The following is a 15,726-nucleotide window of genomic DNA, read 5'->3' as shown; positions in this document are numbered from 1 at the left end:
TTGCGTCAAAAATTTACCTGATCCTCGCCTCACTGGTATTCGATTTTCTACAAGCCCCCTTTACACTCTGTTAGCAACGACTGACCTTCGCTCCGTTCCCCCTACCCCCCCACCCCGCGACCCCCCTCCCCCGTGACAAATGTTGCTTTTAATCACATGATTATATTCTACCGATTAAAATTAGTGTGATGTTTTATTCGTAAAACAGTCTATAACTGCGATAGAGTTACTAACATGGAAAAATAAAATGGAATAAAAAATATATATTCATCCTCCGACTTATAAATGTAAAATTTGTAGTTTTCAAATAGCAAGGATGATGATTTTCCCAAAAAATGAGTATCGCAGGTCTGTTTTGTTCTTTCAACATCTTCTCTAACAAGGTCACATTTTCTCTTAGTGTACCAACGAACATAATTTATATCAGGCAGTTTCTAAAAAATTTGTCGAATGGTTTGCCTGACAAAATAAAAAATTTCCTCAACGTGCCAAAACATTTTTCATACTGTTACGCGCTCGAATTTACAGCCGGATTTTTGGTGCAAGGAATTTTCTGTCAGAAGTAAGGGGAAACCCGGGCAAGGCTAAGGGAGAACTGTTACCTTTCTGTTTGTGCCCTTGGACTCAGTAAACGTTCACAAACAGCTTACTGACACCGTCGAAACGGATATTATTGAGTATGCAGAGCGTTGTTGTAAAAAAACCCGGTTTTTTCGTCCTCTTTTCTCCGTATCAACGGCAACGGGCTAGGTTCTTTTACTTTAATCAACATTAAATAGGAATCTCTCACGTCATTCAACGCAAGGTTGAAAATTCTCGAATGGCAAGGTTACTGGAGGTTACTATGACGAGTATCGGGCATGTGACCAGAGCTCCTGGGGATGAATGTGTTTCAGTCTAGATCCCAATCTTTCCACGTCCAGTAATATTTCGATATTTTTGCATGTGCATGCTGGAAATCTACATAACCTTTTGTTGCTCATTTTCGGTGTCGTAACGTCACCGTTTTATTTCGAAATCAGTTTAATGCGAAAAGCTTGGCTAGTCCACTAAGCAGTGTCGCAGTCAGAGAGGATGACAAAGCCTAAGGAAGGTGCAAGCCACCAAAATGGTCAGGCACATGATAAGGACATCGTTAGGGCTAATGGACACGATAAAGGAGATGACCGGCGGCCATTCAGCATAAAGTGCGAGTGGGACATCAAACAGACTCAGCAGTTTTCTGACGATGGAACCAACACTTATTTCTGGTGAGCCAAGCGGCCGGTCATATTGGAGAAGTCTCCATAGCTAATGAGGTTTTCGTTGCGCTCGATCGCCCTTATTTGCGTGATAAATTTACTTCCCCAAGCAGGTGTATTAAGTAATCATGTCTTGATTACTTTATGTACATAGCAGCTTCGATTAATAAAGCTCTAGCAGAAGTGCTTTATTTTTTTCATCAGTTTACTACTTTCCTGTATTTTGCAACCGCTGAAGTAAAAACTTTTATCTCAGTTTAGGTTTCATACATGTATCCGATGTATATACACTACTGTATGATTGCTCTTTGTATGTGTCCGGTCAAGCAATGCTATGGTAGCAACATGTGCATGCATGCATGCATGCATGATGCGATGATTTGTAGCCCTTAGAGATTTTTATCACGTAACCAAGTGCACTTTATCCCCATAAGACTTGCCCTTGAAATAAGAAGTTCACAAAGTAATCATGGACACTTCTTGGTTTTTAGCCAAATGAGATTAAAAGAATCAAAGCTGGTGTCAAAATATAATTTGGTTTTATCAACTGAGTTGGTAATGTAAATTGGGCTCCATGAAGAGTTTCAAAGCTGACCAGTGTGGCCAACTCACGTTACCAGCCCACAACACCAAATTATCTAGTAATACCCACCAATGCTGCACTACTGTTTCTCTAGAAACCTACACCCTTTATTCCAAGTTGGTGTCAGTTATGGAACAGTCAGATGCAGTGAGGATCAGTGGCTTATTAAGTGCATGTGAGATTAATGCTTGTACATTTAATGAAGTTGCTCTGTGAAAATGGATGGGACTTACTTCTAAAATTATTATGGCTTATGATTTTTCTCAGGAGAGCGCACACAGTGACAGTACTTCTAATTATGCTTTGTGTGTTGGTTTATGTTGGAGCTTTTGAGAAAACTAAGGAAAACAGTGAATACAACACAAAGAGGTATGAATATTTTTTATAGAAAAAATGGACGTGACCACAAGTATAGTTTAACCCTTTACGCCCTAAAATCAGTAAGCATATTCCCCTTACTGTTCCCTAAACATTTTCTGAGGTGCTGTCAAGGAGAATTTGTTCGACAATCCTGAGCTTCAGTGGGTGATCATTTTATTCATTCTCATGACCTTAATGTGTGATTCAGGGATAATATTTAAGGATAAAACAACTATTTCTCATGTATTAAAGGCTTCTGATTTAAACTGCTGATTTTGAGTGGGTAATCTGCTGCTTTAGTTAATTACCAATAAAATTAATTTAATTAACTTTTTAGATATAACTTGCTCCTTTTTACATTTATACTTGCTTCAAACTCTTTCCAACAATGAAGATTCTTGTGCAGAGCCACTGTTACTCCTTGTTCCCTTTTACTCACTTCAAACTCTTTGTACAAGTGCTCAGGTAAAGGAATCCCCTTTCTTAGCTACTCGTTTTTTTCAAAATTTTCTGGGGGATTGTGCCTCCATCCCCCCCCTCCTCTCCAAAGTAAAAAAGGTGATGACCATGGCATCACAGTCAATGGAGAGGTGGGCAAAAAATTGTTTTTGCAAATAAATATGTGAGTTATGCGTTTATTGAATGAACACCCATATCTAATGTGTGTTGAAGTGGTTAATTGGAGGTTGTAAAATGCAGGTTTTATATGGATGTTATTGTGGCAGGCTAAATGTGATAAAACCAGTAAACTACGCCTAGACATGACTTTGTCTCATAACCCTAACATGTATCTCTCAGTGGTGATCGACATGTAATTTCCTCCTAAAAGTTTGTATGAAATGATTAAGTAAACAGGTAATGAGAATTAAGATGTATTTTTTTAATAAACTCTCAATTTCCATAATCCCTTGACCCTAAGAGTGACTAGCATCTTAGATTTCCTTACAATATCAGCCCTGAATCAAACATTAGAGTCGCAGGAATAAAGAAAATGATTTCCAACCAAAAGAGAATTTGAATTATCACACAAATTCCCCTTGTCAGCACCTAAGGAAATGTAAAGCAAATAGTATAGAAAATATGCATACTCATATTAGGGTGTAGAGGGTTAACAGCCAGTTAATAAGGAACTATAAATCAGCCAGAAGAGAGAATTAGTGATCAAATTCTGCAATTTAGAGCACATTTTGACTGATTATTGTTAAACCAGAATTAAAATACTCAAAATTGCCACTGACAACACAGGAAAATATCACAGGGCATGAAGGGGCAAATCAAAAAAACAAGCGTAGTGCCTGACGACAGTCGTGCCTTTAGTTGTGGATTCACATGTAATTGTTTGTCAGGGTGGTATCAGCTTTCTAGACCAATCACTAATTGTAGAAAAGTAAAACCACTGTCAACCAGAATTAGTACTTAATTACTTTTTGTGACACTTTTGCTCTTAAGGGTGTAACACGATATTTGCATGTTATGTTGTTTCAGAGGACTTATAGCCTGTATAGCTGTGTTTTTGTTGTTTGGGGTTACTCAGATTAGAGATGGTCCATTCAAACGACCTCACCCAGGTATGTGATTGATTGGCCAAAATGTAATAAACCTTTAAAATAGTTTTTTGTTCCAAAGATGAACACCTGAGATGAAACCACATACAGGTAGAGATGGTTTCAATTATAATAGATCAATACATCAAGACAATCACACAGATTGCTAATGACAGATTTGAAAAACTCAGGCTTAATTTTAAAGATGTTTTAAACACCATGAAGCGCATTGGTTTATGGAGGTTTTTTTATTTTCAAAGTCTCCCCTACCTGAAAAATTTTCCCCACCCTGTCCTGTTAAAAACTTTGCTGCTATACCTTATTTAATTCTATTTGCTAAATAGGCACGCTGATTAAGTTGATTCATGTTGGGGGCAAAATCTATTATTGTGGTGGCAAATTCCTAAGGGGCAACCATAGGTTTGACCCCTAGTGTTGCATCAGTATATTGTAAAAGGCATTAAATATTACCATAGATAACATGTTCTTAATCTCAAGTTCTCTGTTTTCATTTTCAGCTTTCTGGCGTATCATTCTTTGCCTGAGTGTTGTTTATGAATTGGCTCTAATTTTTCTTTTATTCCAGGTATGGGTTTTTGGTAAATATATGTTATTTGTCATTGTTAACACCTCTTCAACTGGTAAAGTCTGCTGTTTATATTAGACAATTACTTACACTAACAAAATTATTTAGATTTCTTTGTTGCAATCATGAATGCTGCTGATATTCTCATTTTGGCCCTCATTGTTCTCTTTTTAACTTACCTTTGCATGCAAAATTATTTTCAGACAACTGATGATGCAAGGCAGTTATTGAAGTATCTTGACGAAGATTTGGGGAAACCATTGCCTGAGCAATCTTATGGGGAAGACTGTAGGTTGTACACTCCTGGACATCCCAAGGGATCATTCCATACCTTTCTTGTAGGTGCAAGTTAAATTTTTAACCCTTTAAACTTAAGAGCGACAGGCATCTACATGTAATTTCTCCTCACAGTAATACTGCTGAATCATTCATTAAGATCATGAGTCAGAATAAAGGAAATACTGGTAATTGCTGACTTAGGAAGCTTTGAGAGTTAAACCATCAAAAAATATCAGCACCATAGGAAATGAATAGAGAAGAGTATGGAAATTATGGAGACTGATTTTGGGGTATACAGGGTTTGCTTTTTCACCCCAAATTAAGTAGTTGTTCTGTGTGTTTTGAAAATCAAACATTCATCAAAGAAATTGTTTAGCAGCAGAGATTGCAACATAATTGGTTCAAGTTAGCAAATTTCTATTTGATCAAAAATATTTTCTCAAAGTAAAGAACCCTCAGAATGTTGGAAACATTATTTTGAGTCTAAATGTACCCTTCTCTAAGCACTGTCATTCTTTAATGCCCCACAGGAGAAGTGTGATGTCTTTTTACCAGCTCATTTCTTTGGATGGTGGGCAAAGGTAAGGTGAAGTTGTTGAAGTGAAGCATTGAGATTACAGACATTTCTAGCTGGGGTTCTCCTATCTGTTACTGGTTGGTAGTGAAAGAATCCTATGAGTTACTAATTGCTTGTTTGGCATAAAATCGTCTCTCTTTTGTGCAACTTGCCAAGTGTGTATCCCTTTTTACTTTTTATGACCAATTTTGTGTTTGTAGGCACTCATCCTGCGTGACTATTGGTTATTGACTGTCATCAGTGTTCTCTTTGAAGTCTTGGAGTATTCCTTGGAGCATCAGTTACCAAACTTTAGTGAATGTTGGTGGGATCATGTAAGTTCAACTCCTCAAATGATAATTTTCTTTAATCCTGTGATTCCCTGTAACTACTCAACAGTTTCATTACAAGGGATGATGATAAGCAGGTGTGATGTTGCTTCTCAAACCCTTGACTAATTTATAGGTAAATATACAGAACACCCCTAAAAGAGTCCAGTTGGTAGAAAGCCCTGATAAGTACTTGGATGGTGTGCATTAAAGTGTTCAAAATTGTGGGTTTCGATATCCTCACCCCCTTCAGCCTTTGTAAATCATCATTTACCAGATCAAAAGGTTAAAAAAAATTCAATGCAGCTTGATGGTTGGGTCATCAGGCTTTTGATGAATGTCATTATCTGAACAACTGCTCACCTATCCCTCCCCTGGCCCTAAATTGTTATCAATCGACTGTTATTGGGTCAGGGGAGGGGTAAGGTAGCATTGCCTGACGTGGGGTCTTTTAGGTTCACTTCTTAGAATGCCTTACTTGGCCATAAACCATAACCCAACAGTCAAGCTAGCAAAAATAGACTGCCAAATAATTATACTCTTGTCTCTAAAATGTCCTTTTTAAAGTGCTTCAAATACAATTAAGATCCATTTGGTTTGGATCAAGGGGATAGATGTGTTTGCATTGTATGGTGTGGAGTGTGTTTAGTAACTATTTATTCTGTGAAATTTATGTAAGCCACTTATTCTTTTAACAGTGGATCATGGATGTTCTTGTTTGCAACGGTTTTGGAGCATATCTTGGTATGAAGACTTGTGAATATCTTGGAAATAAGGTACATTGCAGCTGTCATCTTACTCATGCCCTGTCTTAAGGAGGCTCAAAATGCTTTCGGTATTTTTTAACACCAGTGCTTGGGTAGAGTGATATGAATACACTTATTTCGTGTGTTCTCCAATGAAAATGGTGTAAAAATATTGTAAAATTATATCTATAAAACATATGATTATTTTTTTGGACATCTTGGGTACCAGAACCACTTTGAATTCCCCCATAAAATAAGGTGGCTCTGAACCATATTTACAGAAAAGGCGTGGGGGGGGGGCAAATTTTTTTGGAACGTTTTGAAGAAAAGCTTTTTGTTTTTCAATAATTTTATGCTATATATGGGACGTTTCTTTTTACGTTCACAGCCATACCACTGGAGAGGGTTATGGAACATTCCCACCTACAGGTAAGCTTTCCGTATGCATTAATGGATATTTTAACCATCTTTCAAATATTATCGCTGTCGTTCTCTCTGGGGCAACACAATTAAATCCTATAGCCTCAAACCCATTTCAAACGAACCCTTCGTCAAATCGAATAAAACTGTATTTCCCCCAGATTTCTGGTTGAAATCCACTTGTAATTTCACCCATCCCTTCATATAATTTGCGTTCCAATTTATCCTCGATCACCAGAACTTTAGTCCAAATTCTAGTTTTAATTGTAGCAGTCTTGAACTTTTAGCCTTTGGTTTTTCCTAACTCAAAATGACTGTCAGCCTAGTGAAGGTTACAATTTTAAGAGATTGAAGAGACTTCATGTGTAGCACAGGTCCTTAGTGTTGTAGTTCATGAGATACTTCATCCGACATGTATTCCTTTTCCTCTGTGATAGTGATGTTGGACGTAGTGGTTTCGATGTGATTAGTTACACATATTGATGGGTTTTTGCGAAGTCACGTCATGAAAAATAAAACATTTGAGGGGCAGTGTTTTGTTTGTTTGTTTTGTTTGTTTGTTTTATAAGAAATCAGTAATAACATGCATAAACAAGAAGTACCCTTGCCAAACATATTTCAATATTCAACAGTCATTTGATGGAAAACAGTATTTATGCAACACATGTTGTCATTCAAAAGTCATAAAAGGAAAATTACCATGTCAGGCTATAGTGAATAATATGTATGTGAATGAAATACCCACAGAACTATCCACATTAGAAAAACTAGAACAAATACTATAGCTCAACGAATAGTATTTGATAAGATTGTGGTTTTGCATAAAGGACAACAGAGAAAATTAAAGGTGCAATATGCAATGTACCTGTAGAATGTGATCAGGCATGTATACAACTCCCTCGTCCACCTGACAGATCTGGTATAATAATGCTAAAGCTTAAAAGACAGTTACAATTTAGAGGACATGTTTATTTTCAAGCAGTACGACCAGAGTTCATACAGCAAGTTCTTAACTGGCTCAAAGTATATAATCCATTGTACAAAGATATACAAGTTGATATTAGCAATATTGATAGCAACCTCACAGCTTTACAAAATGATGCAGATGATAATGACACACATCAACAAGCTATATAAAACAATGTAACAACAGATAGTGATCTTGCATTGGAGTATGAATCCAGTGGTGAATGCTCGAGTAAAACGCTCGATATGAAGCCCGAGTGAACGCTCCTCGAGCGTGTAATTGGAATGTCATTCAACGGAACAATTTGGAAAGTCATTGTTGTTTTACTGGAAGATAAAAAAAAAAATACTCGGGGAGCTAAAACTTGCGAAAACGTCGATTTCTGCCAAGGTTTTTCATGATATGAAGCTCTGAAGTCGAAAGGACTCGCTTTTGATAGCGATTCTTTGTAACTCAGTAAAAGTAAACTGGCGAATTATTGTGAAACTTCACACTCGTGAACTATAGTTTCGTAATTTTCTCCTCAAATTAACTGACATGCACATAATTCTTTCGTCCTCAAACAGACAATTGATGTTAGTGTAAGTAAACAGACGTTTCGTGGTGTTCTAAGAAACTTGTTTGTTGGCCACCAATCGACAAATAGTTGACTCCTCTTCAATTCCGCTGAAATCAAATGGAGGTTGACCATTTCGACTTGAATATGGATAATAATTCTGTAAGCGATCTTCGGTTACGAGCGAAGGATCAAAAGCACCATGTGTAGTGGACCAAAGCCACTTCAAAAGCGCTTCGATGCTCTCAAACACATATTTTGCGATCTGAGCATCATAACTTTTGACAATATCAAACCCGGCTGCTGAACAATATTGCTCGATCGTTGACCTCGCTTCAAAATTGAACATGTCAAGTAAATGTTCGGCATTTTCTGGATTCAGTTCCTTAAAGGCGCTTGTCATGAATGGGAATAGATAGCTGACGTACTGAGCTGCAATTTTGGCATGACCATTCCGCTTTAGGCTCGCGTACATATTCCGAAACGCATTGGATTTGTCTGGGATCCAGTGCAGCACGTAGTTGCTGAAGATAATGTCGTAGGATTCTGAGCCCATACCAGGGAAGTTTGAAGAGCTCCCCTCGATAAACGAAAGATTGTCGATATTACTGTGTGATTTTTTAGCAAGTTCAAGGCGTTCTTTGTCAGGATCAACACCCACAACCTTTCCACTGTTTCCAACAAGCTGAGCAAGATATGCAGACAGCTCTCCTGTGCCACAACCGAGGTCTAAGATCGTGTCTCCGGCTTGGGGTTGAACTTCGGTCTCTATGAACATTTTACCAGACTCGTTTTACACAGTACGAGAGCTTTGCTTGTAACCCTCAGAGGCAGTGTTGATAGTCGATGAAACATAACAATTTTTCCGTTCCATGGCGCTCAGAATGTCGTAGTGGTCTTAAACGGTTCGACTTTACGAGAGAACCAAGTTATCGATAGAAACTCGTAAACAGTGACGTCATTGAATAGTGGCCATTTGGCATGGACCAATAGTAACATTCGTAAGGTGAGGCTAAAACGTTCGTCACGCTCACTACTCCTTTGGACGGTTGATAACATGAACAATTCATCTCGGTGCCTCAATCATGACATCAGCTAACGTCATTTTGGCATTGATAAGAAGGCCCTCAAATATTGACAGCTTTGAACATCAGATGTGAGATGGACATCTCGGTTTCGTGACTTTAATTTTGTTTTTAATTTAACTCTGTAACTCCCAGGGGTTTCTTAAATGTAAATTTATCCTCACAAGATCAATGCATCATCCAGCATATTTAGTCTCCACCACACAACAAATAGCACAGTGGTGAACATCAAATAAGTTTATTTAGGGAAGCCTGCCGAGAACGAACCCGAGGCATATATTGCCCGAGGCGTGCATACATACATACATTCGCAACTGATATTCCATATACAATCCTGATAAACAGTCGATTCCTTACGCATTCAAAAATAGGTATACATTACTAACATGCATACTTCACCAAGTCGGGATTAACTGAGAAGGGCAACCGCTTACAAGGACATTAATACAGTTATACGGAGGCCAGAAAAAACCTGCCAGAAAAAACGCCTTTGGGGAAAAAATATGACAGGAAATCTGGGTAGGAACCATGGCCCAAACTTAGAGCAGTCGGCAGCCCGTCCTACGAGGCTTCACAGTTGAAGAAAATAATTTTTCAAACTAAAATAAATTTGTCATCAGCCAGAGGTGGACGGTTGATTCTGAGGCCTAGATGGACACCACGTGCTTTACTCTCCCTTATTTACCACTGCATCATTACCCATGATGCTCGGGCCTAAGGCCCAGGCCTCGTCGTAAGGTTTGAGGTATCACAGAAGGAAAATTAGCTTTTCCATTCAAACTGAGGTAGCGTGAAAATTATGCGCGCCAACCCTGTAAAAGTCTACATTTTCCTAAAGCTTAATAAACACTGATTTCGGATATGTAACTTATTATTTTCTTGATTTTTACCACAGAACAAAATAGGAGCTTATTTATTCACGCCGAGACGTTTTTCGAGATACGTTTATTTGACGACGCATTTTAATCAACACGTTTCTTTTTTATCGGAACGTGATCTGCACATATTGACTTAAAAGAGAAGGTTTGGAATTTGCATTTAGCGCTTCGTTATTTACCGAATATCAGCCAGGAATAAAATCATTAAAAATCAGAACTCAAGCCAAAACACTTTACCAGATTTTTTTCGGGGTGTTGGTCACGCCTATGAAGGCTGTCACCTAATCACATCGGAGAGAGCCATTTGAGACTGTTTTGCTGACGCGTGCTAAAGGCAAAGAGCCAAAAAGGAGTTAGGTCGAGAAGGTTAAGTAACACGTGTGGATGTGTAGATACTTATGACGATATGGAAGGAGTAAAAAGAGGAGAAAAGAGGTCAGGGAGAGGAAGGAGAGCTACACTCCAAACACAATTTAAAACAGCTTTTCAACGATCGATGCACGAAGTGCAATGCTACGCGAATGATGATGGACTGTCGGCGAAATTTATCGCGAACTAGCGCCCACAGCAACTTCGATAGACATAGACTCTGGCCAATGAATCTCTTCAGTCTAATAGGAACCCCTGTCACTATCAGTGAACAAAATTTCCACTCCGATGCAAATTGCGAATAAATTTTCTTTTTCCGCAACGGCAAAAGGGATTTGTCACTTTTGAGCATGATAACAGCTTGAAAACAACACATGAATTACAAAAACAATCTCTCTAGCTTTCCGAAAGAACTTATGTAAGTAGACTTGATGACGAATGAGTGATTTCGGAACTGCACAAAACTGTATAGTATGCATTATGAATCAACAGTGGAAATCGTGAATTAGGTGACGAGGTTAAGTTGATATGAGGTGTCTTCAATCTTACGCCTTCCGTTCTACTCTCAAATAACTATTTGCTTTTATCTTCTAATTTTTGAACACTCCTTTTATGACAATTTTTTTTCTCAGTGGCATGTTCAAAAGAGTTGCTGCTCAATTTACTCCTTATTCGTGGACATCTTATGATTGGAAAGCCACCACAAGCCTTACAAGATGGCTGGCTGTCTGTGGAATTGCTGCTGTGGTATGTGGAAAATCCTGCTGTTCTTGGGGTCTGAGAACGCTTTTCAAATGAGTGTCGTAAAACCAACCCCGAAGCGATCAAAACAGCCTGGCATAGCAAGGAAAATATCACCAGGAACCAATGAGTTTTTTTAAGTAAAAATAAGAAAGCTACCTGAAGCGCGGGAAAACGCGGGTGACCAAGTTGCAATTGGTTTTGGTTTGAAATCTGATTGGTTCAGAAAGTGGCGCGAGTTCTCTGGACCAATCACCTAACGAAGTAAAGCAAATCAATGCAATTTCGGATTACTTGCTCTGTTTCGTGTCTGCAATCAAATACGCTAAAAAGCTTTTAATTAATTTTTCAGTTCCTTATGGCCGAGTTAAACTTGTTTTACTTGAAGTTTATTTTGTGGATTCCTCCTCCTCATTTCATCATGCAAGTTCGTATGGCACTGTACCTTGGGATGGGAGCTGTGGCACTGAATGAAACATTTAGATACATGGACGACCCGTAAGTTACTAATGTTGAAGCCTGCAAGCAGGTGCTCATCTTTATTAACGCTTCGGCACCAGTGTTTCCTCGCTCGCGGGAAAGCTTAATGCACGTGAGCTTGCGAGAGGTCTGCAAGGGACAGTTAAAAATTGATTATTAGTGCCAGACCCCCGACAAACCTCTCCCCGACTCGTTTCAAATTTTCCCGGGGACAGGTAGCATCTGTCTTACAGCCCTTGTAATGAGGGCCAGCACGTAGGCTACTAGTTTTAGAAATTTATGTTAGTAAGAACGCGGGGAGTGAATTGGTGTCCAACTTAATAATAAAAATAAAACATAGCTAGCGTGATCGACTGGAGTGATGGTACGTAAAAATTTACAGCCTGGCTTAAAGAGCGAAACTGGTCGGCTATTAAAAGGCCACCTAGATGAAGAATTAACTGATCTCTTGTAGAAAAATTGTCGTAAGAAGCTTTAAGGTATTAGTAAATCTTCGTTGCTCTCTTTTCATTTCAGCACTTGTAAGCGGTTTGGACAGCAGGCTTGGGTGGTCGCGGCTATTGTTGCAACAGAAGTGCTAATCTGCGTTAAATTCGGTTGGGAAACCATCACTATACCATTTCCTACACACGTGACAGTATTCTGGCTTCTTTTCCTCGGCTCTTGGACTGCGTGGACGGTGTGGCAATTTTGGCCTTCGATTATCGGCGGCTTTCGTATCAATCACGATAAAGAAACCGATAGTGGTATTAATAACGCAGATCACAGACCAAAACATGAATGAATTTTTGACAAAATGTTCGAGAATGATTAAATACTGATCAAGATTTTTAGGATAAATAAAAATGGGGAAAATTCCCTTTGGATTTTTTTTCTCATCAGCATCAGGGCAGGTTGCGCTTTTCCTTCAAGCGTAATAAATTAATTTGCTAATTCTAGAGAATGATTTTCAAAGAACGTAATTTGCCAATTTTTGAGAATGATTTTCAAACAGTGCGTTCACGGCTAGTTTCAAATTTGTCAGTATCGTCATCCTCATTATCAACGTCATGAACTTTTCAGTTCTACGTTTTTCTTTTTGGTTACGTTTCTTTTTGTCCTGTCAAGAGAATAATGATTTTAACAATATATTGAGAAATTTGTGTGAAAGAATCAATTCGTATTCAATCGGAACGATCCCAACGAGCTAATTTGTTCTTGTTTGCCGCTTGTAATTAATGTATGCCTTGCAAGTGGCGATCACATGGAGAGACACCCAGCCGGGATAAAAAGGGTGTTGCGCCATTTCTCTTCCAGCAAGATGCCCCTTGAAACATGCGATCGCCAACTGCGACGGATTTGTTATGTGCTACCTATCAGTGAACGGATTTGTTATGTGCTACCTATCAGTGAACACACCAACAATTTGGCGTATCTCGCTGAACTGCTGTGAATGTTTTACGGTCATGCTTTTTGTTACACTGGGGTAGAAGACAAGGCATTCATTTAGTTAGCTCAACTGGGTTCCATGAAATTTCAGCGTATTTTTACTCACGGGAAATATTTATCATATGACCAATTGTTAAGTGAAGGTATCAAAATGGTTCTCGTTAACCAAGGAAGATCAAGGCTTGTGTATTGCGTATTTATAAACAATATGGGAGGAGAGTGATGTGATATCTATGTTCTGTAGTAGGAGGGCCAGACTTAAATTATATTTCAAAGTGTGACGCCTGAAAAGAAGAAGAAGAGGAGGAAATTCTAGTTTCTTATCACCGAGACAGGGGCCGCAAATATTTTTACATCTCCAACCGAACCTAAGAAATATGTACTTTTGATTAATTCACATCAAGAACCAAAACCTTAGTTAATGTAGCTGTAATGCGTGGTTGGTGTTAAACGAAAATTATTCAAGGATAGACAAATTTTTCACAAGGCAAAAGCATTTTTCTTCGATCCTGTGCTTAATTATTAGCATTGTCCTTCTGGATTTTTATGTATTAGTGGTCAAATGTTGCACTATTAGCGTGAAGAAACCAGCTGCCTGTTTTAGTAAAACTTACGATCGTGTATAGTGAGTGATGATTTTAGCTCAACATTTATTGGTTGAAGTAACTGAAGGCACTCACCTAATGTAGGCATGAACACTCGATACTAAGTTAAAAGACGTATTTTTCTAGTTTATGGTAGAGAAACATGTTAATACGCGATTTTGATAAATAAATATGGACAAATGAAAAAGGATGTAGTGTGGGTCAAATTGTGGGCGCACTAATAAACTGAAAGTGACAGATTGTTTGGTGCGTCTTGCTTTAGAACAATTCTCTAGTAAGTGCCCTATGTAATCCGGGAGTGCATTGGGTTTATTTTACTCCACTAAGCATTGATTGGTTCCCTTAAACTCGTTCCATCCTCTTAACCAATCACGGGACTCGATCACTCGCGTTTTCACGCGTTTTACGCTGTTTGCCGACTCTGCCTGACTTCACTTTTTGGTCTCATTGGCTTTTGGTGTGTTTAGAGACTATTTGTGCTGTGAAATTTATGTAAGACACTTATTCTTTTAATAGTGGATCATGGATGTTCTCGTTTGCAACGGTTTTGGAGCATATGTTGGTATGAAGACTTGTGAATATCTTGGAAATAAGGTACATTGCAGCTGTCATCTTACTCATGCCCTGTGTTAAGAGGCTCAAAATGCTTTTGGTATTTTTTAACACCAGTGCTTGGGTAGAGTGATATGAACACACTTATTTCGTGTGTTCTCCAATGAAAATGGTATTAAAATATTCTAAAATTATGTCTATAAATCATTATTTTTTGGACATCTTGAGTACCAGAGCCACTTTAAAGTTCCCCCAGTAACTTAAGGCGGCTCTGAACTGTATTTACAGAAAAGGCATGGTTCTCTTTGGGGCAACACAATTAAATCCTAAAGACTCAAACCCATTTTAAACGAACCCTTCGTCAAATCCAATAAAACTGTATTTCCCCTAGATTTCTGGTCGAAATCCCCTAGTAATTTCACCCATCCCTTCATATAATTTGCGTTCCAATTTATCCTCGATCACCAGAACTTTAGTTCAAATTCTTGTTTTAATTGTAGCGGTCTTGAATTTTTAGCCTTTGGTTTTTCCATACTCAAAATGACTGTCAGCCTAGTGAAGGTTACATTGTTAAGAGATTGAAGGGACTTCATGTTTAACACAGCTGCTTAGTGTTGTAGTTCATGAGATACTTCATCCGACATGTATTCCTTTTCCTCTGTGATAGTGATGTTGGACGTATTGGTTTCGATCTGATTAGTTACACATATTGATAGGTTTTTGTGAAGTCACGTCATGAAAAATAAAACTGACACATTTGAGGGGCACTTATATTGAGAGATGCGGCTGTTTTTCAGTTTTTTATTTGATTGTTTTCTTTGTTGGTTAATCTTACGATGCACTAATTATTTCGAAAACAGAGTCTTCCTATGACAAAGAAACAACGTTTTCAATGTCGGTTATTGGAATGTCACGCTACGGAACAATTTGGAAAGTCATTGTTGTTTTACTGGAAGATAACAATACTCAGCAAGCTAAAACTTGCAAAAACGTTGATTTCTGCCAAGGTTTTCCATGACATAAAGCTCTGAGGTCGAAAGGACTCACTTTTGATGGCGATTCCTAGTATCTAAGTAAAAGTAAACTGGCGAATCGTTGTCAAACTTCACACTCGCGAACTATCAGTTTCGTAATTTTCTCCTCAAATTACCTGACATGCACATAATTCTTTCGTCCTCAAACAGACAATCGATGTTAGTGTAAGTAAATGGATGTTTCGTGGTGTTCTAAGAAACTTGTTTGTTGGCCACCAATCGACAAATAGTTGACTCCTCTTCAATTTCGCTGAAGTCAAATGGAGGTTGACCATTTCGACTTGAATATGGATAATAATTCTGTAGGCGATCTTCGGTTACGAGCGAAAGATCAAAAGCACCATGTGTAGTGGACCAAAGCCACTTCAAAAGCGCCTCAGTGCTTTC

At 38.4% G+C, this 15,726-nt stretch overlaps 1 protein-coding gene across 1 annotated transcript; it reads left to right on the top strand.

The window, feature by feature from the left end:
• Positions 1-887: 887 nt before the first annotated feature.
• Positions 888-13,992, top strand: LOC113667751 (phosphatidylserine synthase 2). Its single transcript, XM_089184692.1, has 12 exons — positions 888-1,250; positions 2,092-2,193; positions 3,670-3,752; positions 4,247-4,314; positions 4,518-4,652; positions 5,124-5,174; positions 5,371-5,484; positions 6,177-6,254; positions 6,613-6,653; positions 11,132-11,246; positions 11,593-11,738; positions 12,237-13,992. Exons 1-12 carry the CDS (start codon positions 1,075-1,077, stop codon positions 12,502-12,504), a joined length of 1,377 nt encoding a protein of 458 aa, XP_089040818.1. The 5' UTR covers positions 888-1,074; the 3' UTR covers positions 12,505-13,992.
• The last annotated feature ends 1,734 nt before the right edge of the window (positions 13,993-15,726 follow it).

Source organism: Pocillopora damicornis, chromosome 10 (genome assembly GCF_964200805.1).
Source record: "Pocillopora damicornis chromosome 10, jaPocDami1.2, whole genome shotgun sequence".
Taxonomy (NCBI): domain Eukaryota; kingdom Metazoa; phylum Cnidaria; class Anthozoa; order Scleractinia; family Pocilloporidae; genus Pocillopora; species Pocillopora damicornis.
This window is presented reverse-complemented; position numbering and strand designations above follow the sequence as displayed.